At 38.3% G+C, this 27,019-nt stretch overlaps 4 protein-coding genes across 10 annotated transcripts in view; 1 reads left to right on the plus strand and 3 right to left on the minus strand.

Annotated features, from left to right (window-relative positions):
* Positions 1-2,605: 2,605 nt before the first annotated feature.
* si:dkey-148a17.6 (uncharacterized protein LOC108190685 homolog) lies at positions 2,606-4,464 on the minus strand. Its single transcript, XM_047801108.1, has one exon. It carries the CDS (start codon positions 4,378-4,380, stop codon positions 3,292-3,294), a length of 1,089 nt encoding a protein of 362 aa, XP_047657064.1. The 5' UTR covers positions 4,381-4,464; the 3' UTR covers positions 2,606-3,291.
* A 2,330-nt stretch (positions 4,465-6,794) lies between these two features.
* LOC113636708 (leukotriene B4 receptor 1-like) lies at positions 6,795-8,276 on the minus strand. The gene has a single exon (XM_027136968.2). The coding sequence runs from the start codon at positions 8,180-8,182 to the stop codon at positions 7,160-7,162; it is 1,023 nt and encodes a 340-aa protein (XP_026992769.1). The 5' UTR covers positions 8,183-8,276; the 3' UTR covers positions 6,795-7,159.
* A 2,558-nt stretch (positions 8,277-10,834) lies between these two features.
* Positions 10,835-21,878, plus strand: LOC113636724 (BTB/POZ domain-containing protein KCTD19). Of its 3 annotated transcripts, none has more exons than XM_047815572.1 (17): positions 10,835-11,337; positions 11,421-11,493; positions 12,762-12,950; positions 13,481-13,603; positions 13,754-13,952; positions 14,278-14,420; positions 14,591-14,706; positions 14,897-15,039; positions 15,269-15,352; positions 15,478-15,565; positions 16,304-16,967; positions 17,066-17,188; positions 17,798-17,842; positions 18,201-18,343; positions 18,450-18,557; positions 19,662-19,784; positions 20,420-21,878. In XM_047815572.1, the coding sequence occupies exons 1-17, from the start codon at positions 11,065-11,067 to the stop codon at positions 20,426-20,428; spliced, it is 2,646 nt and encodes an 881-aa protein (XP_047671528.1). In that variant the 5' UTR covers positions 10,835-11,064; the 3' UTR covers positions 20,429-21,878. The 3 variants fall into 3 exon arrangements, with proteins under 3 accessions (XP_047671528.1, XP_047671527.1, XP_047671529.1); XM_047815571.1 differs by having other exon boundaries at positions 10,836-11,337; positions 14,588-14,706; XM_047815573.1 differs by having other exon boundaries at positions 10,836-11,337; positions 14,588-14,706; positions 18,288-18,343.
* plekhg4 (pleckstrin homology domain containing, family G (with RhoGef domain) member 4) overlaps positions 20,323-27,019 on the minus strand; it is an 85,149-nt gene continuing 78,452 nt past the window's right edge. For 4 of the 5 annotated variants that reach the window (XM_047815566.1, XM_047815568.1, XM_047815569.1 and 1 more), the window contains 9 exons: positions 26,525-26,614; positions 25,575-25,799; positions 25,282-25,452; positions 24,729-24,909; positions 24,181-24,297; positions 23,786-24,034; positions 22,281-22,462; positions 21,266-21,331; positions 20,323-21,136 (listed from right to left, as the gene is read on the minus strand). In XM_047815566.1, the coding sequence (XP_047671522.1) occupies positions 21,293-21,331; positions 22,281-22,462; positions 23,786-24,034; positions 24,181-24,297; positions 24,729-24,909; positions 25,282-25,452; positions 25,575-25,799; positions 26,525-26,614 (1,254 nt within the window). In that variant the 3' untranslated portion in view covers positions 20,323-21,136; positions 21,266-21,292. The remainder of the gene's footprint in view (positions 21,137-21,265; positions 21,332-22,280; positions 22,463-23,785; positions 24,035-24,180; positions 24,298-24,728; positions 24,910-25,281; positions 25,453-25,574; positions 25,800-26,524; positions 26,615-27,019) is intronic. The other variant, XM_047815567.1, reaches the window with a different exon arrangement.

Raw genomic sequence — 27,019 nt, forward strand, 5'->3', positions numbered from 1 at the left:
CATGTTGTATAGTGTTTTTGTTTTTTTTATAAATAAATAAAAAACACAAACTGTTGCAATCTAAACATTGTTGTTCTCTCATATTAAGACATTTTGGTATTAACATATTTATAAAAAGTTGTGTTTTTATTTTCCCTAATCTACAGTAAAGCAGGCCAGTGAATACTCTCTATAACACCATGTCCTGTACATTTCATTGTCTTCCAACTCAGGAAGGGATATTAATTATCTGACTCACTGAATCAGGTGTTTTCACTGAAACAGGGCCGGGAACATTTACTCTAATCCAGGGGTGTCCAATCATGCAGGAGACACACCTGATTCCACCTGATTACCAGAACGGTTTAAAAACACCTATTTAAAACAGCTATTTTATAAATATGAACAAATTCTTTAAATCTGACACTTTTGTGCTTTTTACACATTACAGTCTTTTTTGCACTACTGTCACACTTCTGCTATCTGTCTTGCACCTTACAGCTGCCTTCATTCTCAGAACTCAGAATGTTTACATATATTTGGGTGTATATTTGCACCTTACAAATTCACTGTTTACATTTACTCAGTTGTATATTCATTCAGATTTACGAGGTATATTCACTCAATTCATATATGTCTATTTGTTACAAGTACACTGCTGTTACCTTCATACAAATCTGTTGCTCTTTAGATATAACTGCTTAGTGATAGATAGGTGTGTAGATAGGTGTCTATACATATTTCAGTTTGAATCTCCTTTTAAATCAAAGTGACATGTTTATCTACAAATTTCCTGCAGCTACCATGTACGAGTATGCTAATAATATTATTAATCATCTTGTAACCATATTCTAATGAGCTATAAATTGCTTAAGATACACATATATACAAATATGTCTACACATATGCATACTTGTTATAAATCTGTAATTAGTCACATTTTAAAATGCAAACAGTTTTTTTTAATATAAAAAAATATATATTAAGTATGCACTGTCATTATATCATAAATCTTTTCCACAGAGAAAGGATAAACGTTAAGAGAGCGAGTACATGAATTACACGAGGGAGCGTGGGACAGGGAACAACAGACCTAGATGTAAACATCTCTTAGTCATCACTGCCATTAATCTCTTCTGAAATAATCTCTTGCTTTTCTTCATTTTGCTGTACCATACTGTATATTAACTGTATATAAAGGCTATAAATGTTAGCCTTCTACACAGAGTGTTGATTCACTTTCACAGTGCATGCTACCTGTTTCTCTACGGTTTGCCTAATAAGCACTCTTGTTGTGTGTGAAGTGCATCAAGACCCAGGGAATTCCCTGCTTCTCAGTAATCAGATCACTAACTTGCTTTGGTCTTCTTCTTCTTTTTTTTTAGTGCAGACATTAGTAAAATAGATATAGATAGATAGAAGGAGGGAGAGAGGGAGATATCTCTCTCTCTCTCTATATATATATATATATATATATATATATATATATATATATATATATATATATATATATATAGAGAGAGAGAGAGAGAGAGAGAGAGAGAGAGAGAGAGAGAGAGAGATACCATGCTTCTCAGTAATTAGCTCACTAACTTACATTGGTTCTCATTTTCTATTTAATTTTTTTTAGTGCAGACATTAGTAAGATAGATAGATAGATAGAGAGAGAGAGTGAGAGAGAGAGAGAGAGAGAGAGAGAGAGAGAGAGAGAGAGATACCATGCTTCTCAGTAATTAGCTCACTAACTTACTTTGGTTCTCATTTTCTATTTATTTTTTTAGTGCAGACATTAGTAAGATAGATAGATAGAGAGAGAGAGAGAGAGAGAGAGAGAGAGAGAGAGAGAGAGAGAGAGAGAGAGAGAGAGAGAGAGAGAGAAAGAGAGAGAATCATGCGTAAATCATTGGGCTAAATTTTCAAATTCGAAATGTGTTAAATGCAATTAAGTGCAAATTATTAGAAATAACATTAGCCCCAAGAAGAATAAACCTGATGACTATTACATTTTTATAGATTATAAGTACAGTGCAGTAGCTGTACATAAGCAGTAATGCTCGATCCTTCCATTTTTAATGTTCAGTCAACACCATGCTTTTATTTAGTGTCTTTTTTTTTTTTACAGGAGACTGTGAATCATACCAAGGAGAACATATTTAATATTAAACACCAACACAATATTCATCATGTAACATCCACAAAACTAAAGTCTTAAACCTCTCAACATCATCATCCTGAAAATGAAAACAATTTCTGGGTATCTGTCATCAAACCAAGAGGACATTAGCAGGGACTAGTGTGTAGCCTGAATATTTTCCACCTCTTATTAATCATTGTGGCTTAGCCAGTAAGTAGGATGGTTAAACACATAACAAATCTCATGATAATACCAGACCATTTTTTTCTTTCGAAAATGACAAAAGATTTTATTTACGCAAATATAACTCGGTTTCCTAAGCAGCAGGAATTCTAACCAGTCTGCATTTCCCTTTTTCTCACACACATGCACATATGTTGCAATGCAAAAGAGAAGTTTTTTCCTTTAAACATGACACACAAGTAGCCTGACTTACAAATTGCTGGTGATGCACTTTCTGATGTTATACATTAAGAGGAAAAACATGCATCATAAAGACAAAAATAAAACAGTTTATTAAGGAATTTTACTTTTTTTTTGGTACACAAAAATAGTCATTACATTAATGCTTTCGATTTATTAAATCTTCTGTTCTGGACTTGTTCTGGATTGAAATAATAATAATGGTATCTTTAAGAAGAAATCTTTAGCACTTATTTAAAAAGAAAAGTAGTTTAAAAGATTCTATTTAACTAATATTTATTCAAGATTCATGATTTTATTTGTCAAGCACACTTATATACAGAATACAAGTTGGCAGTGAAATGAAAACTAGGCCTAGTCCTCCTTAGACTTGGCACATAAATATACTACATCTAAAAAAAACTACAGTAAAAAAAAAAGAACGAATAGACATGAGAAGAAATAAGTATATAAAATATATAACAATAACAAACAAGAAAAATGATTTCATACATATGAAGAACATGCAGATAATAGAAAAAACAGATAATAAAAATACAGAGACATGGGTAAAAAATTACATTAAACAAATGTTTATAATCTGAGGACACTTGAGACAATTGAGTCTTAGACAATTCGTAATTTTTGAACTAGTTGAACTTTTCTCTTATTAAAATCCATCATCTTAAGTCAAGTACTAGGCTAAGTATATTCCATAGTAGCATTATATATACATAAATATTTTTGCAATTAATCAGTAGCCAAACTTTGTACCTTCACACATGCTCATCAGTTGCAGCATGGCTGCATATGTCCACAAGTAGGTCTATATGTGCTTTGGACTCCACGCAGCACTGAGAAGTGTTGGTCTGAGAACTTTGTCTTTTGGACACAAATGACAGTTCTCTATTGCCTTCGCCCGTCACTGTACTGGACAGGTGACGGAACAGCTTGTGGATACCTGTGTCCCTCAGTGAAGTGCGAAAGCTCCGTGCTGCAAAAACATACAGCACTGGATTGATAGTGCTGCTTACAAAGACTAGTGAGCTAGAGATCATGTGCATGGCATTTACAACCTCGTAGATTTTTTCTCTTTCTGGGGAGTCATCAAAGACAAGGTAAACCAAAGACAAAACATTGGTGATGTGGTGTGGGATCCAGCAAAGAGCAAATACCACCACAACACCGACAATCAGAATAGTAGATTTTCGCTTGGACCTAAAGCTCATCTGTGTGATTCGACTGTAGAGGCAGCCATAGCAGAGCACAAGGATGACGAAGGGGATCACAAAACCCACCAGAGACTCCAAGAGCAGAAGAACAGCCTCCTGTGTATCGGATTTGTACTCCCGATACAAGCACTGTTTTGATCCGTTGTCATCGCCCAAGACCTGAGTAATTATAACTGGAATGCTGAGAAGAAACGACGCCACCCACACAGCCAGCAAGATCTTATTTAACATCTGCTTCTTTCTCCAGGCAGCTGAAGCAAAGGGGTACCTGACAGCCAGGAAGCGCTCCACACTCATGATGGTGATCAAGAAGATGCTAGCATACATGCAGGCGTAGATAACATACACCATGGCCTTGCACATAACCTCACTAAACACCCAGGACCAAACCAGTGAGTAGATCCATAAAGGCAGGGTGAAGACTACCAGCAGGTCAGCAACAGCCAGGTGCATGATGAGCAACACAGTGTGAGAGCGTTGTTTCACGTGCCTCACGATGGTCCACACAACCAGCAGGTTCCCTGGAGTCCCCACCATAAAGCACACAGCCATGATGACACAGGCTCCCACAATACCTGGGTCCATTTCTAACTCCTGAACCTGTTCAGGAACTCTTACACTGGTAAAATTCATGCTTCCTGCGAACACTCCACGGTGCACAAAACTCTTATGCTTTTGAGCAGAGAGCACTGAGGGCAGACGGCTTAAAAAACATACCACTTCCCCTTCTAAATTCTTCTTTCAGGAAATGGAATGAGTGTGAGACAGAGAGAGAGAGAGAGAGAGAGAGAGAGAGAGAGAGAGAGAGAGAGAGAGCGCACTGGCAAAACACCACAGGTCACATGCAGCTGCAATAAAATAATATAAATAATATAAATAAGAAATGTTTTTGTCAGTAAAACAGAACATATTACATAACAGACTATATTCATACAAAAACATGTTGGGTTTTTTGGGGAAGAAAACAGCAAGGACTCCAGTCAAAATTTTCAGACAACTGTTGCAGATTGTTCAAGATGTTCATTGAGTGCCAGCCTGTATACCGAATGTAAGTAAACTAGCTGTCCCTCAGTTTGCTCTTCAACTCATGAGTTCCCATATTTGAAATTATTATTATTTAAAATGTATAATGTATAATTTTCACTAATCATGAACAAGAAGTGGAATTTTATGTAGAATGTATCTGACAAACACAAACAAGCAGAGAGCAATATACACAGAGAAATTTCATAATGTGGTTTTATTAAATACAGTATATGCACAGGGAATGCTGCTTATCCCATAAAATTCAGAGACTGGAACTAGCTGTTGTATATATCCATCCTGTTGGTATTGCATGATGGATAAGTATCTCCTTCAAATTCTCAGCACTGACGACACCATAAATCCTGACCAAATATCCAACTCCGTTAGTAAAAATTGGCAGCCCCAATATTCCAAGGATTAGATTAGATTAGATTCAGTGTTATTGTCATTACACGTTTACAAGGCGACTGTTCCTCGGTCAGCTGTTTTTTTGTCAGGAGGGCCCTGAAGTGCCTAGCAAAAATAAGGGGGACAAATTGACAATGGGGTTGGTGAAAGGAGTCTTTAAGAATGCTGCAAGCTCGACACGAACAGTGTTTCCTTAGGACGTCCTCAAGGAACCTCCACCGTGCTTTATTGTTGAGTGTAGACACTCATTATTGTACCACTCTCCAGCCCTTTGGCGAACAAACTGCCTCCTGCTACGTCCAAATATTTAAAATTTTGACTCATCAGTCCAGAGAAACTGCTGGCTTTTTTTCTTCACCCAGTTCCTATGTTTTTGTGCATAGTTGAGTATGCCTTAGTAAGACTTCTCCAGACACTAGATGGGTCTTCTTGGGTCGCAATGGTTTCCACCAGTTTTTTGCTGAGGGCACTGCAGGACATCTTCCAATGTCAAAAGGACTTAAGCATGATGTGTCTTTCATCTGTTGTATTAGGTTTCCTTGGCCGAGCACTGCGTCTACGATCCTGAACATTGCCTGTTGCTTTCTGCTTCTTCAAAATAGCTTAAACAGCACATGTTGAAACCCCAGTCTGCTTTAAAATATCTATCTGCCTGGTAGAGACCTTGCTGATGCAATATAATGACCTTGTGTCTTGTTGCTGTGCTCAAACTTACCATGGTGTATGATCTGTGACATGAAACTGTTTTCCACAACCTCACATTACATTTACATTTACAGCATTTCTTCACATGCTGTATAAAATTCACACAGTAATGTATGTGTATGTGTATATCACATTCACACGCACACACACACACACACACACACACACACACACACACACACACACACACACATTAGTTGTTGTTTTTTTACTGGTCGTTTATTGCCAAATGTTTAAATAAAAATAGATTTCAATTACAATTAAGAATTAATTAATGTTTTTATTTATATATTATAATAATTTCATACAATTAACTGCTTAAAATAAATACAAATAAAATAAACATGACCTGATCACATTTAAATGTTGAAACATTGGCATTGATAATAACATGCCAATGTTTTCTAATATTATGTTTGCTAATATTGTTTCACAGTTTCTATAATATTTTGCTGTTTGTCTTTAAATTCTTAATTCACACATGATATAAAAAAAAAATACAACAAACTGAAACACAATTTAATGTTCACTTTTACATTCATCTTTTGTGTCATATGAGGACATCAGATTTTTCCCCTAACGCATATGAGTACAGTTTGGTATTTCTTTATTTGCCCTTCTTCCTCTGTGGAGCAATTTGTGAATTTGCATAATTATCAAGTTATTATAAACAAGTAAAGAGGCTATTATTGTCATTTCCACTATGTGTAGATGAGGTAGTATATAGTGAAATGTACGTAAGATAATGTAAGACAACACAGAGCTAAGGGCTTAAAAGTTAAATTAACCTACTGACATAAAGAACATAAAGAATAGTGTGGAGAGATGGTAACGAACATAACGTTATAGTTTAGGACTCAAGTAGATGAAAATATGTGATCCAAATAAATGAGAAAATTACACACAGATGAATTTTGTGCTTGATATTTTTATTTGTTTACTTGTAAGGCGTGAGAAGGTCCAGGCAGAACTACTGTAAAATCTCCCTAACCACAATTTGTGTCTAGTCTGGACACATGATGTTTACTACATGCAGTTCTCATGAGAACTTCCTTTAGCTGGCTTAGAGTGCTGAGTCACAAAGTTCAGGTGTGAAAAAAGTTGTTAATAAAGAAACTTAAATAGTAGAATTTATTCATTTACTCAAAAGAGTGAATTAATAAGAATTAAATAACATCATATATTGAATTAATGAATTATTATAACAGTTCTCAGTATGTGATGCAATCCAAGTCTCGAAACACTGTTCAAGTCAGAATTCATCCAGCACGACTTAAACATCTGCCGCAGTTTCTTTTTTAAGTGCGTCCTGTTCCAAAGAGTCAAAAGTTTGGAGCTCAGTCCCTTTTGATTGAACAGCATGTGAAGCAATTTCCTGAAAAAGTCTGGCCAGTCCTGAGTTCCTCAGACTTCCCTGGAAGTTTCTGGCAGCAAAGGCATAAAGCATTGGATTCACTGAGCTGCTAATGAATGTCAGCGCTCCAGAGATGATCCCTCCTGCTTCTGAAACTTTTTCCAGTGTTCCTGAGTATGCTCCAAGCAGTTGTGCTACATTAATGACATTCATAATATGATGGGGCAACCAGCACAGAGCAAAGGCCACCACCACCCCACTGATGAGAAAGGCAGATTTCTGTTTATTTACTCTTTGCATCTGGTGAAGTTGTGAAGCCACCATGACATAGCATACCGCCAGAGTGAGAAATGGGATGACAAAGCCGATCAATGTCTCCAAACATGTACAAAAGACCTCCAGAGTCACTGAACCAAACTCTGAGTATAAGCAGTGCTGAACACCATCTATACTCTCAAGAGACCGGGTAAAAATAGCTGGCAGTCCTAGAAGGAGTGCTAGGGTCCAATCCCCAACCAGGATTAGCTTCATAGCATTGCTGTTTTTCCAGTGCATCATCTTAAAGGGGTACCTGACAGCCAAATATCGCTCCACACTCATAATAGTGATCAGAAAAACACTAGCATACATGCAGGTATAGATTACATATGCCATGGCCTTGCACGCAACCTCACCAAAAACCCAGGACCAAGACAGCGAGTAGATCCACAGAGGCAGAGTCACAAGTACCAGCAAATCAGCAACAGCCAGGTGCATGATGAGCAGCAGGGTATGAGAGCGGTGCCTTACGTGCCTCATGATGGTCCACACAACCAGCAGGTTCCCTGGAGTCCCCACCACAAAGCACACAGACAGGATGATGCACACCACAGTTCTCCCCACGGTAGCCTCTATGTCTCCCAAGCCTGTGCTGTTAGAGCTGAAGTAAGACGAGTTGTTCATGTTTGCATCTGGCCAGTCACTGTAACTCTTGAATCTCTAGATTACTTAAGCTGGTTTTCATTTAGTATGTGCCAAGGAGCTTCCTTCTCTTTACTTCTCAAAATTACAATCACATGGTGAGAGAAACGAAAGTGGTAAAAAGTCAGACTAGTCATAATCTATTGCAAAATGAAGCAATTCAGCATCATACACAATCAAGAAATGATTCAGCATGCTGCTGAAATGGAAACATGATGGTAGGTGGAGTGGAATGAGTAAATTAATGTGTATGTATGGTGCCCAGCACAGGACTAACATTTAAACCATGTCTGTCCTGTGCCCAGCGTTCCTGGGATACGGCCCAAATCGACAGCTCTCCCTGAATTGGATAAAGTTCTTAGTGAAGATGATTGAATTAAGAATGTCAATGTTTTCAATTCCAACATACAAACACATAGCCGCAGGTGGCAATCAAACACAATTACTACAATATTGATGATACCTCTCATAAGACACATGTTCTCAGACCAAGTCCTGGAGTATCCCTTGTCTTTGCCTGCACTAATAACACACTTATATTGGAAGGGCTGTTAATTTACTGATTATTTGAATCAGAGAAGAGAATACACAAAACGAGCAGAGTCTATTTTAAGTTATGAACTAACCCTTTATTTTATGCATTCATTGTAGTCATGCTTTATATTTAATCCATGCTTTAATCTGAAAAAGTATTGATTTTTGATCATTAAGTCCACTGTGAAAATTGAATCTTTTTTCAATGCAAGCTCAAAGGTGTCTGTGCCTCAGAAATAGGATTATTTTACTGAATCTTTTTGAAACACCCAACAAAACCCAACAAAACACTCATTTAGCTTTTACCAGAGCAAGTTATAACATGGATTTATTCTTAATTTAATGTTATGAATAGTCTACTAGCTGATCGGGTTGTGTCTATAATACACACCACTGCAAAATAGAATCTACTTAGAGGTTATTAGACATAGGGAGGTGTTTGAGACTAAATAAAACGAATTACAGTTTTTTCTGAATGCTTAAGCGCTAATCGTGATTCTTGTAGCACAATTTCTAAAACTATTAATACGTATAGCAAAACCACTCACTGAGTTTGCAAAACTAAAAACACAAACACTGTTTTGCACTCAGTTTGCAATTTTGTAATACACACTTTGCCAATCTGTAGGCACAACTCACTGCACAACACTCTTTCTGCACAACTTTACAGTTTTTTTCTGATTGCTTAAGCACATTTTTTATTTTTTAACTCTACACACAGATAAGTCATTTTACTATTTCTTTTTTTTTTTTTTAAATATTATATTTTTTGTATTACAGTTTTTTCTGATTGCTTAAGCACATTTTTTATAACTATCGGCTATTTTTGCAAAATTCTACACACAAATAAGAAAACCTTTCACCCAATTATCAAAACATTGTAGTTCTCTTGCAAAAGTGAACACAGCTAGATAAACTCTTCACACCTTCAATGTTAGTTTCCACAGGGCTGCTTTGGTCCGCAATTGGTCCGCAATTGTATTACAGACCACCCATTCTTCATGGCACTCAACCTCCCTCCATACTCTCCATTCTTAAATCCCATCGAGGAGTTCTTCTCTGCCTGGCGCTGGAAAGTGTACGACCGTCATCCTCATCAACAGGTAGCCCTTTTACAGGCAGTGGAGGAGGCATGTGGAGATATTGATCAGGCATCATGTCAGGCCTGGATACGGCATTCAAGGAGATATTTTCCCCGGTGCCTTGGACTGGAGAATATCGCATGCGATGTGGACGAAATTTTGTGGCCGGACCCAGAAAGACGACATGATGTAGGCTGATTGGTTTTTTTTTGTTTGTTTTTTTTTGTGAAAGTACTATTTTGTGTTCTTACTTTGTCTTGGTTTTGATGAGTGTGAATAAACACCAATACTTGAAGTTTGGATCCTTGTATGTTTACATGACACTATGACAAAAGTATGACCTCAAATTGACATCTGTACACAGAGAAAGCAAAAGCCAGATGGGTTTTGTATTCATACCATCAGTGTGTAGTTGGCACATTGTGTACTTAGTAGATGATGGCTTGTGTTTACTGTTTGATACAAAAACACAATTTTTATGAAGGTGTGAAGAGTTTATCTAGCTGTGTTCGCTTTTGCAATAGAACTACAATGTTTTGATAATTGGGTGAAAGGTTTTCTTATTTGTGTGTAGAGTTTTGGAAAAATAGCCAATAGTTGTAAAAAATGTGCTTAAGCAATCAGAAAAAACTGTAATACAAAAAATATAATATTTAAAAAAAAAAAGAAATAGTAAAATGACTCGTTAAAGATGATGTAAAGATGTTTGTTATATTTTATTATATATATATTTTTGTTATTTTAACTTTTATATTTTTTATTAACTATTATATTTTATTTAATATAACTTTTATTATTACAAATTGGCAAGCTAGTGCTGTGTAGTTTAACACCTAGAATATAATTAAGTTCAGAAAAACGGATTATTTCTCCAGATCTTTACGTGTTATGTAATAAAGATTATAAATAAAAATACAGATTGGTTAATTGATTATGTGCGCGTGCAGTGTGGCAAAGTGAACGTTAATAACAAAACCGAAGCTCGAGCTCGTGTTCTATTCTTATACTTTGTTAAAAGTTCCAACGTTTTTTGGGGTTTTTTTTTTGTTATTGTTATTGTATTTTTTAACAAAAAAATAATAAAAATAAATAAATATATATATACAGTAACTATTATTTGGGTAGGATGAAGCAGAAAGTAAAATTAGGTTCAATATTTAGGACACACCGAGGTTTTAAACACAGATGTCACTGTTGCTAAGAGAATTTTAGCTAACGATGCTAACGGAATATTAACTCCAGTTAATTATGGAAGAAGTAGAAAAGAGCTGCAGCTTCAATGTAGGAGGGTGTGTTTTCTCCATACATCTGAACAGACTGAACTACTTTAAGGACTCTTTACTGCTGAAATCAGTAAGAGGACATGGGGACAATTCTACACTGTTTATTGATAGAGATGCTTCTGCCTTTAGACATGTTTACAATTACATAAACACAGGAAATCTGACTTCATCGTGTGTATTGGAAATGAACATATTACATGAACTCGCAACAGGTCTTCATCTTACAGCACTGCAACAGGTCAGTTTGATATATTCGTCTCCTCTAGACGAGGCGTCTTCCATCTTTATAAAGAGTATGAATGTATATTCTGTGTTTGACAGGGATTAGAAAATCTCCTCCAGCTCACTGACTGCATTTGTGCCTCTGACGTTATAACAGACACTGAACGCTCGGGTGAGTCGATGTCTCCATCTGCTGGTGAGAAATGATAATATCCACCTCTTATTTTTATTTTATACTCATTTAGGGCTTACATTTTAAAGATTTTCATGGTTTGTCTCTCTGTTATCAAGCTGCAGGGTAATTTCATTACTGGCATTTATTCAGAGTGACTTACATTTTTATTTCAATTTATATAACAGCAATTGAGGGTTAAGGGCCTCGCTCAGGGGCCCAGCACTGGCAGCTTGTGGACCTGGGATTCGAACTCAGAAGTTCAACGCTTTAACCTTTAGGCATCCCCAATGTTACAGTTCACATACTTTTACTTTTAAAATGTAATTAGATGCTTTCAGTGAGACTCCAAGCTGTTTCTTTTTTTAATTAGTTTTATGGTTGAGGTTGTACTTTAAGTGATAGTGAGGCAGTCTTGAATATTTTGTTCACTTTTTGGGATAGATAAAGTGTTTGGATGCCTAAAGACCCTGTCATGTATATGGCAGAATTGGCCAATGACCAAGTCAAGTCAAGTCAAGAAGCTTTTATTGTCATTTAAACCATACATATCTGTAGCAGTACACAGTGAAATGAGACAACGTTTCTCCAGGACCATGGTGCTACATAAGACAAAGACGGAGATAGGGACTTAGTAAGTTAGTCCTAGATACATAAAGTGCATCTGTGCAACCTGGTGCAAACAGTGCAGGACAAAACACAACAAGACAGACAAGATAGTGCAGGACAAAAGACAGTGCAAACAAAAAATTACAAGACAATACACAAAATACAATAAACATACGCTTGTTTATTGTGCCAAACCCTTCAATAGTCAAAGCCCTTTTGGTTATATTTCTTGGTTGGGTGACAGAAAGAGTTGCTCCTGAGCAGACAAAGTTCCATGTTGGGCAGAAATCCCAGGTCGGCTAAAGCACCATGATAGACAAAACTTCATGTTTAGTAGGTGTCCCAGATTGGGCAGAAGCCTCTTTGGGCAAAGCCCCATGTTGAACAATGTCACCTTCAAAAAACATGCTATTAGAGTTAAGAGTGTTTTCCTTACTCACACTTACTGTTTCCAAGATACACTCCAGATAAATAAATGAATTACTTTTATTAGATAAATGTGTTCAGGCTTTAGTTTATTAACTATTATCATTAACGATTTATAGTATAGGCTTTCTGAAAATCATTTATCCGCTAAAATGCTTCCAACTTGATAACAGTACTTCATCTCTATTTTTACTAATTCAACACTGCATATATTTATCTGCTGTGTATTTCAGTTTATAAGGTCATGCCACAAGGATTGGTGTCTGCACCTCTTGTGGACAGTACTGAAGAAGTGCTGTACTGCTTTGTTCTTCTGGAACATGCGTACCTGCATCCGGGCCTGATCAACCACGACAATCTGCTGTGGCTTTGTGAGGATGTAGCTGTTATAAAATGTAACAGTCACCTCTTCAGGTTCATAGGCAAGCACTCATAATAATCATTTAGATTTTGCTTTCACTCATGCACCCGATGATTTTCTGTTTACATTTATACATTCGACATCCTTAGACTTTCGTCTTTCCTCAAGTAGTCTTCATAATAACAACATCGTACCTAATCAAAACCGATTAGGTGCGATGTTGTTATTATGAAGACTATATTTAGAGTGAATCTGTATTCACGAGACATTGAAAACCAAACAGGCTACAGTACTTATAACACAGATGCCGACTGACAATTGTTGACAGATATATATTTCAAAATCTAAAGAAGAAAAAGAAAACCAGAAGCAGAAGTGAAACCTGCGATAAAGAGAAAGACTTAGGCAATGGAGACGATTTTAACGGTTCTCCAGTAACCAGCTTTTACTCCCAAAATGATGTTTCTATTTTTTTTTTTTTACACAGCATTCTATGGTTTGAAAGTTTAAGACAACATTGTGAGTAGTAACAGCTGTCGGTGCTGATGCTGATAATGAAAGTTGACCTGCATTTGTTTTCCTGCATTAAAGCTAATTTCCTGCAGTCTGGGAAAGTCCTACTGCCAGAGATGTTCAGCGAACATGGAGAATTGTGTGATGAAGCCAGAACGGTGGGCATGACTGAATTTATAAAGTTGCTGCAGGAACTGAGTGGTGTGTAGTACAGTGAAAGTTACATAACATAAAACATAAAAGTTTTGACTCTGAATCACTGCAGTGAAACAAATGCTTATTGTTCTTAATGGCAAAGGAAAACATAGAAAAGGGAATATTTCAGTTTTGTGGTGCTTTATTTCCCCTCAGATTGGGGAGACGGGAGCAGCTCGAGTGACTCATATTCAGAAAGCCAGGGGTGCTGTGCAGTGGAGCCGGTCTATGTTCTCAGCTTGAGTCTGTTGGTGCAGTATCCAGACTCCTCACTGGGTCAGCTGTGTGTGGACAGCAATCTTAAGGGCAACAGACTCTACATCACAGGCACTGGAGTGCTTTTCCAACATGTCGAGTGAGTCAAGGGGGTTATTAGTGATGTGATATATTACTATGGTGAGTTTGGTTAATTACTGTAGTGAGATTTGGGTAATCATGGGATTGTGAGATTCTGCGTACTTATGTTGAGTTTTCGATGCCTATGCCTTGTGGGAGGTTTGAGTCTGAGACGATAAGAAATGTACAGGAAGTCTTCTTTAGGATGGGACATAGTGTGGATCAGATGTTGAAAATTTCACCAGAGTTGGAGTTATTGTTTGGGTGGGATGTTTGAGGTCCAATACAGATAGGAGATCTGGGATTAAAGGAAGTGTCGAGATGTTTGTGATGTGATGTTGTAGGAACTGGTTAGGAACATCACGTCTACCTCTGACGACTACTGCAGAAGAGCTGCCTAGCCTATGTGCTTATCTGGACAGTCAAGATGGAGTCTACTTGGCCATCAGAGAGGCTATGAGAGAGCTCTTCCACAGGAGGGAGACTAGTAAGGACGAAAACAAGCACTTGTAGTCAGAGCCTTGATTATTGAACTTATCGTGGATTTTCATGAGCCATCTGTTATAAAGTTTAATGTGAATAAAGATAGGCCAGATATAAATTTAGGTTTAAGGCTATTTGTTTTTGCTACAAGTTTGCCCCATCTTTCTTTAGCAGGCTACATGAGCGTTATGTCTTGGTCTCCTTCAGTATCAACATTCACCCTTTATAAAGTTGTAAAGGTTTATGCTGGAACTTACTGGTATGCTACATACTTCAAAACCATTATAAAGGTATGTCACATAAGGTGTCTTCACTTAGCCAAAATAAACTGACACGCTAAGCAAAGATCAGCCCAAATGCAATAAAAAAAAAATAAAATACAGATTTATGAATCATACCTCTCTAAAGAAGTTAGATTAGTCGTCTCCAGCGCTGTAGTGCAGTGTATAAATAACCTGAGTGTGCCGGGATCTTTTTCAGCATCCCGAGCTTCTTGCCAATTCCAAAAAGAGCAAATGGATGGTCTTTGGCGAGAGTCTACTGGTTCAAGCCGACGGCCAAATGTTCCGGCACATTCTTAACTTCCTGAGATGTGGTCGCTTGCTGCTGCCCCTGGACTTCAGGTGGGGGACGGCTTTATGGATGGAAATGAAACCTAGTTTTTGGTTATAAAAGGAAGAATAGCTGAAATTGAATCTTATGCTTTGTTCTGTATCTGTAAAATGCACTTACTTCAGTGTCAGAGTAATTCACTGCTCTATATTGTGTTGATACAGTGTAAATGTAACAGATAAGAAAAAGCTTTTGTATGACAGACTAAAGTGCAGATTTAAATGACCAGTGTGTTTGCAGGGAATGGCCTTTGCTGTTTCAGGAAATTGAGGCGTTCCAGATCCCTGCTCTGACCAGTGCACTGCAGAACTGTCCAGACTACAGGTAAAATAGCTACCATTAATCACATTTTAGATTGGATTTATTTGATCTGTATAGAAAAAGTACAGAGCACTTAATATATTCTGAGTAATTCCTGTCTCCTGGCTGTAATATATGTATTCTGTCAGGGCCTGGTGTAAAGCGAGGATCCAACCAAAGAATCTTTTCACATCATGCAAAGATGAAGACATCTTATATTCAAGTCTCACCAGTGAGGTTTGTACTTACTAATTACATTTAGACACTTAGAACAATATTAGAAACAACACAAGGTAAATCTTCTGCAGGGGAACATTCATTGGTGTGAAAAAGTGTTTGCCCCCTTCCTGATTTTTTATTTTTTTTTGCATGTCTATCACACTTTAATGTTTCAGAACATCGTAAATATGTAAAATGTAAATATTAGTCAAATATAACACAATAAATTAACACAATTATTAAGGGAAAACAAAATCTAAACCCACATGGCCCTGTGTGAAAAAAAGCAGTGAGATTTTCTTGTTATCAGAGTAGAATTTCTGTTATTCGTATTTCATTTTTCGAACTCATTATCAGTAAATTCATACTGTAGTCACTTTAGTGAAACTAATAGGAGTCATGAGCGGTGCAAGTCCGGACCCATTGACTGGCCTTGATGTGTAAAATTCATTTTTTGGCTTTGAACCGGCCACGAATGAGGTGCCCTTGAGCAAGGCACCGACCCCCCCCCAACTGCTCCCCGGGCGCCGCAGCATAAATGGCTGCCCACTGCTCCGGGTGTGTGTGTATTCACTGCTGTGTCTGTTCACTTTGGATGGGTTAAATGCAGAGAACGAATTCTGAGTATGGGTCACCGTACTTAGCCGTATGTCACTTTCACTTAAGTTTTTTGCATTTAAATACAATTTTGTCAAGCAGCTCTAGAATGTTATACTGCCATCCATTAATAATGACGATATTATCAACCCTCCACAGAAGTCATCAGATGAATACGAGCCTCCATCATTTCAGAGCGAAAGCCCAGACAACACTCTTCTTTCCATTGAAACATCAAGTACACACACTGAGAATGAGGCTGTGTGTGTTTCTGTCAGTGCATCAGGAATAACAGAAGTGAGACCTGCTGCTACTGAGAAAATGGAGAGAACAGAGAAAATCTCACTGACATCAGTCATGTGTCACTCACCTCCGGCCACAGCAGTCACCAGCAGCTCTTGTGTCAACGAGAAGCCGATGATTAAAAATAGCAGCAAGCTTCTACCAATGAGCACAACATTCAGTGGCAGCAAGGGCATCTCGGAGGACTACTGGAACAGAGAAATGGCCTTCATATTGCACATGCTGCGTGAGAGCAGGCAGAACGAGGACAGTCCTCAGCTAGAGCGACTGGCTATACTAATGGAGACCTCGGTACTTTCAAAGTCCGAGCTCATGCAGCACTTATACGAACTCTCAGATAGAGAAAAGTCAGCCCTCGGATTAGCACTGGTCACCACCTTCTCTAACAGCTGGCAGAACTGCAAGGAACAACAGCAAAGCAGTGACACGGGCAGCACACAGAAGGAGAACACACACACCGAGGAAAGACCGCAACACTACACACACATGCACAGACAACTCAGTCAGAATCCCAGCAGAGGTGCGAAACAAAATAGTGAGTTGTGTTAACATGTTAATAAAGTTATAAACACATTTAATGATCCCATGTGTGTTTGTTAATCCTTTGTGTTGCTGTAGATCAGGGAGGGAGAGGGAGTGTGTTTCCCATGACCAGTGGGTGTGTGTTAACAGTGGAACATCCTGCAGTGCTGGGGAGAGGAGAGGCAGGGGGTTACTTTACCCACAGCGTCATCTACACAGGTTAAGCAAACAGTTTATTCAGTCTGAACTAAGCAGCAGAAAATAATCATAAGTAAAGTGTAGCATTCTAACCAGGAAATGCAATCCAAAATAGCTCATAATATTCAGATGAAAAGAAGGTTCAATGTAGTTTTAATAACGATCGTGATTGAAAATTAGTTCTGGTTATGCAACCAGTAGCTACTAGAAGTCACTTAATCAGTTAACTAGTTATAATTAGTTAGTTAAGTTCAGGACAAACTTGTGGAACTGGATGATTAGGAAAAATTTGCCAAAATCCCATAAAGAAACATTATATCAGTTATTAAATAAATTGAGTTATGGTTGTTTAAAATTTAAGCCTAGAAGAGTTTGTACTTTAAATATTAGTGACTAAGTAAGGAGGGCATTAGAGAAGCCACGGCCAGGGTAGGACATGAGGATGAGTGAATGTAGCGCTTTGCTCTAAGGCCAAAAGTATTTAAAACCTGGTCACATCTGACTTGGTTTGAGTCTAAAGCATTTTCTTTTCAGTCAACACGATACATTTGCATTAAAATATGATGGAAATCTGATGGCATTATGAGTTGTAAGGAGATTTGGTTGAATGAATTAGATTTCCTCCAACAGATGAACAGCCTCAGCTGATGCAGTCTGACAAGAAAAAAGGCAATGGTAAGATCCTGACTTATCTTATTAAAAATCTTGGGCTCAAGTGTAATTCTGTTCAGGTTTGTCTTTATCAGGTGTCATTTATCACAGCTGTCATTTTCTTCCAGCATAACAAACACAGGGGGGCACTAGGGTTCTTTCTTTCTTTTTCTTTCATTCACATGCACCAGTCATGTCATAAAGGCCAAACATTAGTGAGAGGAATAACAAACAGTAGCAGCAATGCAGAATCATGCTCATGACTGGGGGCATTTTTGGTCATTATTTAAACTGGTTTTTGTATGTTTCTGCTAAGAAAAGTGAAAATTGTTTTGTGCTATTTCTTTGAATGCATCAACTAATATGGCATCTTCTTTACCAGATGTTGCATTTGCATACTTCAGTATGTCTTATGAAGAAATGGTATATGCTCGTGAGTGTCATGCCTTTCTCACTGGCACAATTTTAGACTCTAGAAGACTCGACCCAAACGTCTGCATAATCAAGCTGGTCTATGATCTCTGGGTAAAGTCAAAAATAACTTCGATCAGCTGTGTTTATTATCTTTGTAGCCCTTAAAGCTAAAACACTATCAAAATGCTAACTAACAGTGTATGTGTCTCTGCTGCAGACAGGTCACATGGGCGCAGACAGCTTTGTGCAGGAGCTTTTGACCACAATCAGAGTCAGACCCCATAAAAAACTGGAAAAGCAAGAGAAGCTGTTGCAGTGGGTCAAGGTAATATCTGTCATCAGCATGTCTAAATGTTAAGGATTTTCCAGCAGTGTTGTAGGGTACTAACATTTCAGATCATTTTTATGGCACAAACATTGCTAGAATCTTAATTTCAATTTCAATCAATGGTGAAATGTGATGTGTTTATCTTGAAAATGTTCAGAAAAGAACACTTCTAAAAGCTAAAACAAACAAACAAACAAGCAGATTTCGTTGTCTGTTAGAAGATGCATGTATGATTAATTAATGTATGAACATTTTTTATTAATATTATTGTTTTACTGCACATCTGTCTCCAACCCAACAAACCAATTCTGAGTAGCTCACCTACAGGTTCACAGAATAAGTACAAAATCTTTATCGTCCCAAACAAATTCAAGATTTTCTGTTGTGCCGAGTCTGACACACGGACAAAACACTGTGTGTGTGTGTGTGTGTGTGTGTGTGTGTGTGTAGGCGCATCACACAGATTAATCCAGACATTTATTAGTGCAGGTGGTTTTTTTTTCAACATTTCCCAATATTATTAAAATACTGTTATTTAATCACATACATTTCAGTACAGTTTCAGGTCTCTGTTTTCAAAATTAATATCAAAGGTTTTCCCGATTTTATGAGATTGTTTTGTTGTTCAGTGTTGCTGAAGCCATGTGACATGAGACTGAAATGACAATTTGCTGATGAAAAACAGAATCCGTTTGAATACAAGAAATCCGACAATAATAAATGATAAGTCTAGTCAGCAAACCCATTGTGTTAAACCAATTAACTTAAATTAATTTCATATATAAAAAAAAGCTTATTCTGGTGGTTTGGTTTATGGCAATAATCTATGAAAAGAATTGTTACTAACAATACAACACCAGCAGCTCTTGGCCACCTTAATTTTGTCTCTAAAGTTGTTTTGTTTTTTTTGTTTTACTTCCTCTTCCCGTCACAGCAATGCTTATTATTTCTCTTCAGGTTTGGCAGGACTGCAATAAGAAAAAAAAAAAAAAAAAGCCCCTTTTTTTCCCTCCATGTCTATTTCTCAAGCACACCAGTAAAACTATAGATGCAGTTGATCGTTCAGGCAATTGTACATAACTGTTCATTTCTCATGTCAAGTTCACGCTACCACTGGCAAAGAGATACACAGAGTGTGTAAGAGAGTTACTGAGGAAGACGTCTCTCCACACGGTCAGTCTGCTTTCACCCGACCTGCTAGAAGTCACCATATCAACACAAAAGGTATGTAAATATGTAATAGTTATGTCATGTAAATATAATAGTTATATAAATGTTCTTAACTGAAGTGATCAACTACAATCAGGAGTATGAAAATTCTTCATTTGATTGTGGACTTTTAATATTTGAAATTAATAATTATTTTTAAAATGAATTCTTCATTCTTGCATTTCAAACTAAACTAGTTGTTTAGTTTGCAATGTACTTGACAGGATGGGCAGCTTCACATATACATGTACATGTAATTATAAAGGCTTTTTGAAATGAAACTCACGTTCATTGTGGATACAAACCAATCCTGTTTTATTAAATATTTCTGAAACTAAAATTGAACACTTGTGAGAACATGTCCCACTAGAGGGACCTTTATTCTCCAGCTGTGAAAAATTGAACACCTTTTCTTTTTTCTTTTCTGAACTGTAAACTGTTTCATACTTGATATGAATGGCACTTTAGTGATTCCCTGGTTTGCTGACTAATGCATAAATGTCCAAAGTTATAACAGTCTTCCAATGCTGTGTATTTGACACTCCACAGGTGCTAAAGTTTACAGGCAATGTACAGTTTTATTTGTCTGGTTTTGCAGTTATATATAAAGCAGATACAAGACAAGTGAAATGAACTCCATCCTTAAACAGGGTCAATGACCGGTGGCCACCGAGCACCGCAGGCAGGTTTAAACGATGGTGAGAATCTCTTCAGAGTTCCTCGACGTGCTGACTGCTCTGCATGAACACCGATCCTGGAACAGGGCTGACCATGAAAATCTGGGGCAGCTGGAAACAAGCTAGCCAGTAGCATCAAAATAAAAATGACTGTCCACAGCTCAACACAGAGAATCCCAGCAAAGAGAAGTAAATAAAAACTGAACGGTACACAGTCAACAAGTGTTAAGTAGAAGAAGGCACTGCTTTTGGAACGATAAGAGGAGTACCGTTGTCTCTATCTTTTGGTACTGAGCTATCTCAAGGACAGTTCTTTTGCAGTCTACAGCAAAGTGGTCAACAGACATGAGGAAAAAAAAATGTCGAAACAGTTCACAACTGTGTTAAACTAAAATAATTATTTACAGTTACTGATAAAAGTACAGAAACTACTGTACCAGCACCTAACAACAAAACGATAAATACAACATTTAAATCAACTTACTTAAAAAAAAAAAAAAAGTATGTATAAGCTATATCAGCTCACAAGTGGCTTTTTTTTAAGTACAGTGCTATTTTCCAGATCTATCAGAAGTCTGTATGATGAGATGAGATTTGCCGGAGGTTGAGTGTGATAATAAATACACGCCTGTGTCCTCTTCTGTGTCAGGTGACACTGTCATCTTCTAGAGGTGCGGCCGGACATTAAACCTATAAGACATGTTAGAATTATTCAGTGTGCACATGTGATATATCGTAGTTCCATATGGTTGTAGCTGATGAGGTGGTAGTATATGCATGCATTTGTTGTGGTCACATGAAAGCAGAAGCAGGACTTACATTAGCAGCTGTGGTTACACATAGCTCTCACACTATAGTGGAGGGACCTAGAACCTGATCACCTTTCTGTGGGGGAGGAGACATGGACGGGTCATGAGCACAGGGTTAAAGACTAGTCTTAGTGGATACAATAAGGCTTATTAGCTTGTTTTCATGTCATAAATATTAGTCAAAAACAAAAATTTTCAGTCCAGGTACATGTAGGACAATTTTTAAGAATACTGTGTACATCAGATACTTAAACATATTCTGCCTCACGTGGTCTGTGATCAAAAATGAAAATTGCACTTAGTGTAATTGTATTAACCAATCAGAAGGAAATGGATTTGTACTGTATAGATGTGTTACACAGGAAGCATGGTACAGTGGCTGGTTATAAACAAAGAAAAAGGTCAGGTTAATGGATTAGGAGCTGTGCCTGGATATCACTCTGTATTCCTGATGAAATCTTTTATCCTGGAAACCCATAGCATTAACCATTCCTGGCTGTGCCGTAATGTTAGCTGTGCCTTTGTCTAACTGCATACCAACACGGCTTCCAGGAGCATCACATTTTACATTTACTGTATGCACAGTGTATGTAAACAAGATTAAACAGTTCTGTGTGATTAGAGAGACTGCCTGATAGCAGCCTTCATTATTTAGTGTTATGTCTGTGTTTACTGGGTGTTTTAAAAGAAGAAATACTGAGGTGCCACTTTAAACAAACCACTGTTGCAGGGAATTATTACATGCAGAAAAACATTCAACCAGCAGATGAATCCATGATCCAAGTAGCATGGGAAAACTAGATTCAAACACAACTTTGTTTGAAATGAAAATGCCTTCTGTCTGAGGACATGGATCAACCGAACACATACACACACATTTTAACAGTGTGTTCTGAGAAACAGAAGAAGTACATCAGGGTTTTTGTGGAGGGCCTGGAATGAATGGACTGCATGCCAAGTCTTAAATGGAATATGTGATGAACACACGCACACGCACACACACACACACACACACACACACTGACCGCTGAAATGTACTGGCTGTTGAAGCTGGATTTGTGCTCAGAGGTGAAGCAGGACGAGTCGCATGGTGAGCTGGGCTCCTCAGACAGAGCCTCAGGGAGGTGACTGGACACACAGCCACTGTCTGATCCACTAGAGCCGCTGCCTGAAAGACAGTGTGAGGATGATCCCGAACTCTCTGTAGCTAGACACAAACAGATGCATGCCATTTTACAACTCAGTTTTTCTTGTACAGCATGTTTAACTGCGGATGTGGTAAAGTGGCTTATAGGTAAAGTTGTTGGTCTACCAATCAGAAAATTGTGAGTTCGAACCCCAGGTCCACCAAACTGCAACAGCTGGGCCCCTGAGCAAGGCCCTTAACCCTCAATTAACAGTTGTATAAAAATGTAAGTCGCTCTGGATACGGGCGTCTGCCAAATGCCATAAATGTAAATGTTTAACAATAGTCAACTGTTACAATGCAGCTTGGTGGAAATCTAAAATAGATTTACATCCCGAATAAAGAAGCCAGAGAGAACCAGTTTTAAAACAGAACCCATCCTCATCTTGTAATGTATAAACTATAGACAAAACTTGGAATACTGCTTACTTTATCAAAAAAAAAAAAAAAAAAAGACTCAGCAGAGCCTCCTTATGCCATTTCTTATCAATTAGTATATTTACAGTATATGTATAGTGCTTTTGATTGAGAGAACCACAGGAACACAGAACTGCTATTACATAAATACACTGTTAAGTGTAATCTGTTCATCTTCTTGCCTGTATGGGATCTCTGCTTGCAGCTGATGGGGGTTTCTATGCAGCTTATATTATTTTGGTTAGAGACGTTGTTATGGGAATCAAGTAAACAATAGCAAAACATGTCTTTCTGGGAAGTAAATGGTCTGATAGATTTTATTTGATATGACAAGAAGCTTTGTGAGAAGAAAAAATAAAAATGTACCCATGTCTTTTTAAATAAACGCAGTTTGTATTTGCATAAAGTTGGATCGAACGCTTCTGAAATTTTGCCAGACGCTGAGAGTCCGATTTTGCTGCACTATCCATTTTTTTCACTGAAAAACTTGCAGCCTGGCAAACTTGCAAATAGACTCATTGGTTTTGACCTTTAGAGTGTAATAAAGTGTAATACTCAATAAAGCCACGTTCTCAAAGGGTTTGTGAAAAACATTATATGGCCAAAAGTTTTTGGGCATCTAACCATCACATCCATATGTGCTTAGTAAACATCCCATTCCAGCGCTTTCAGCCACAACAACAATAGCGAGGCCAGGTCCTGATGTTAGGTGAGGAGGCAGACATTGTTACGTCCAACACATTGTGTCACGGCTACATCTGGACATGTGGAAAGTTACATAAAGCTCTACTGATGTGATTAAATTAATATGGTGGACATATTTGCCATGTTCTTAAAACCAAATCTGTCCAGTGATTATAAGCCAAATATTGTTACTCTGGAAAGTGGCTACAGAATGTTTGAGAATCCCTGATTTAAAGGACATACTCATTGAAGGCTGGCTGCTGGTTTCATGTTCAAGTTCATCCTCCTCGATGCATGGGCCGATCAGGGGTCTCTCCCCTGGCAGCAGAGTTTGGCTGCTGTACATGTGAAGGTTGAGGGGCCCCAGCAGTGTGGAAGATGGGGGTCCATTTGGCCCTGGGGTTCCGTTAACTGGTGCACTCACTGGAGCTCTCTTAAATGGATTAGAGTGGTCAAATAGGGAGACGGCAATGGACGCCCTTGTCCTGGCTCCTGTAGCAGAAGAACACACAGAGTGAGTGAGTGCCTACAACAATACTGTTTTTTTTTCTCTGAACAAAATGTACAACTCACAGTTGAAGGCACTGTGAACGCTACATCAATAGCTGAACCAGGTAAGTGGTCTGGACTGGTCTTACCTCTGCCCTTCATGATGTAATCAATGGCCCGATCATTGATAGCAGCATCACTGGGTTTGATATCTAAAAACGGCTTATTGCCCACTCCCATAGACACCATCTCCTGCATACGGATTTCTACACGCACACAGAGACACAAATCAAATCATTCTACCAAAGAGATTCAAATACTTGGACAGCGTATTTGATAAATTCCAGTTCACCACACTGACTTTCAGAACTCTGTAATTTAGGGTAAAAAAAAAAAAAAATGCACAACTTTGCCAGAGTCTGAAAACCTGAGCTACTTTCAAAGGCCTGATTGATTTGCATTTAATTCTCACTCAGTGATGCCATGTCAAAGTTTCGTAAAGCAATACAAGTCGAATTCAAATGAGTCTTTTGAAAAGCCTGTTCCTGTAGGCCTGAGGCGAGTACAGATACAAACACAGAATTTATTAGTTCTAACTTGGCGAGGTGTTGGGAAAAGAGACGGACACGCCGTCATCCAAAGTTTTCATCTGAGGCTTTGACAAAACATTCAGACAGTACATGGAAGTGCAACACACCTTTGTTCCGTGTTGCCTGTTGCCACAGTATGCGGGCGATGTCTGAGGTCCATGCTTGTTTAATGTCAGAAGTAGCAGCCTGGAGGATGTATGTCTGGTTCTTTGATGTTCTTCTGCGAAACCAGATCTCAAAGCGTAGTCCGTTCTCTCCCGACGTCTCAGTCATCCCCACATCGGCAGTCTACGTATAAAATCATGAAGAAAATGAAACCCTGCTAGTTTTTACCTGGAACAAATAAGGGCTAGTTTACTAGCTATTAGCTATCTACAGTAGCTAGCCATTTAGGATATCACAAGGATAAATGGCTATACCTACATTTTATGTTTATAGACATTTGCTTTCATGCTTTTAAATGAAAAAGTATGGAGATGTTTGTATACCATTTTAGTTGTTTTTTTTAGCATTTAGAAACAATGTCTTGGTCTAGATACTTGTTCTGGACATTACATTAAGATACTATATCCACTGAATCTGGAAAGGGAATTATACACGTGCTCATCCTATGCCTTAAGATTTAAACACACTACTTTGATGTGCACGGACATGATTTACCTTAAAGGAGTGCTTGTATATGTAGACGTCCAGGCCTCCCTCGATGCGTTTGGGTTTGCTGAACAGCACCAGGTCCTCAAACAGGAACACATGTCTCTGGCACTTCTTCCTCCCGTACCATATGGTAAATTCATCCTGCCGGACCAGCTGGCCCTGCTCCTTCAGGTTCACCTGGGACACAGAAAAGCAGGCATGCCTAAATCTCAGAATAGCATGTTCACGTTGTGTATGTGAATTGTGTGTAGATAAAATGAGTATTTTGACAGTAGTGCCATGGGGGAAGGAGGACTCACATCGCAGTCGCGAATGGCATCCATAGCCAGCAGGTCGTTGCCGTGGCGCAGCTGGAACTTGACCATTTCAGCAGCGGCACGTAGATAGGAAAGCTCCTGCTCCTGAGCCTCACTCACCTCCTTAATCAGATCCTTGAGCAGCAGAGCATATTTACTCATTCGTTGGATGGGCTTCAGCAGGTATGAGGCCAAGTCCATCTTATCCTCCAGCTCCAGCTGTTTATGCTGGAAAAAGAAATAGATGTTTTCCCTCCTCATGTCCTTGTTTCACCCTCACAATCTGACACTGAAAATGAAACATACTTGAACAGGAAAGACTGAGTAGCGTTATCTTAGTATACTGGGCCGACGTGGGTCCTTTTAAAAGAATATACTTTCCCCACTTAGTCTTGAACTGCAACAGTAAATTATCTTTGAGATGGACATGAGTGAAGCTTACAAAAATGATCTTATGGAGTTTTATTCCAGCGGTCCTGCACCGAGACAACGCTGTAAATCCATTTTTTGTAGCGCCATGACCGATTATGTGCGAAGTAACGGATTAGACATGTAACTACATACCGTAGGACATATAACCCCTACCATGTGACAGCTACCGACTAGAGAAGGTTACACATGCTTTCAAACTGCTGCTGAAGTATGGACACAGCTGAGAAAGCACTAGCTGTACGTCTTCCAGTTACATGAGTTCGCGGACTCCTGCGATTATTGGCTAGTGTTGCTTTGATTCACAGAGGAGAAAGTGTGCAATCATTTGGATTTGCAAACTTCAGCTCTCCTGATGATGGACCCCCGACTCCAGACCCGCTATAATTACTATAAAAATAGAGCCTTCTTGAAGAATCTTTAACTAAAGAAGGTGTTTTGCATAAATGAATTCTGACTGTTCCAACAACTACCGTTAGACTCCACCATGCATCATGATCCTGTGCAGGAGTTCAGTCACTCACCCTGAAGAAGCTGTTTCCATGGCTGGCCAGCAGTGAATCTGACTTTGGCTTATTCTTGCTGTACAGAGCGTACAATCCAAATTGGTCTTGCTGCAAATTTAAACCAAAATACAAACAAAAAAAAAGCAAGAAGAATCAGTACTGCAGTTCACTAAGCCAGTGCTTCTACATGCATAATTACGTGCTACATCTTGCAGGTATTGTTGAGCAGATTGGAACAGACATTTATATTCTGTTTTATATGGAAGCACTTTTTGGTGGTATGGGATAAATTTATATTTCGTTTTATGTTCTTTTTATACATGCGGAACATCGTTGGTTTCCCCGTGCCAGGAATGTGTGGGGTAATTTTAGACTCTGAGATGAAGGCTCGGCTCTGCTGTAGGCTGAGAATGCCTCCTTATTCTGCTTTAATAAAACACCTTTTTTTTTCTTTCCTCTTCTAAGTTTAAAAAAAAAAAAGATGTTTTTACAGCAGCACTGTGTTATGGAATG

Source organism: Tachysurus fulvidraco, chromosome 1 (assembly GCF_022655615.1).
Source record: "Tachysurus fulvidraco isolate hzauxx_2018 chromosome 1, HZAU_PFXX_2.0, whole genome shotgun sequence".
NCBI classification, from domain to species: Eukaryota; Metazoa; Chordata; class Actinopteri; order Siluriformes; family Bagridae; genus Tachysurus; species Tachysurus fulvidraco.

What these genes read in the sequence shown, in the direction of transcription:
- si:dkey-148a17.6 (XM_047801108.1), bottom strand. Translation starts at nt 4,380, where the DNA reads ATGAATTTTACCAGTGTAAGAGTTCCTGAACAGGTTCAGGAGTTAGAA.
- LOC113636724 (XM_047815571.1), top strand. Translation starts at nt 11,065, where the DNA reads ATGGAAGAAGTAGAAAAGAGCTGCAGCTTCAATGTAGGAGGGTGTGTT. An exon ending in ATCTTACAGCACTGCAACAG is followed by an intron (nt 11,338 to 11,420) that starts GTCAGTTTGATA and finishes TGTGTTTGACAG; the next exon opens with GGATTAGAAAATCTCCTCCA. An exon ending in TGACAAGAAAAAAGGCAATG is followed by an intron (nt 17,843 to 18,200) that starts GTAAGATCCTGA and finishes CTTCTTTACCAG; the next exon opens with ATGTTGCATTTGCATACTTC.
- LOC113636708 (XM_027136968.2), bottom strand. Translation starts at nt 8,182, where the DNA reads ATGAACAACTCGTCTTACTTCAGCTCTAACAGCACAGGCTTGGGAGAC.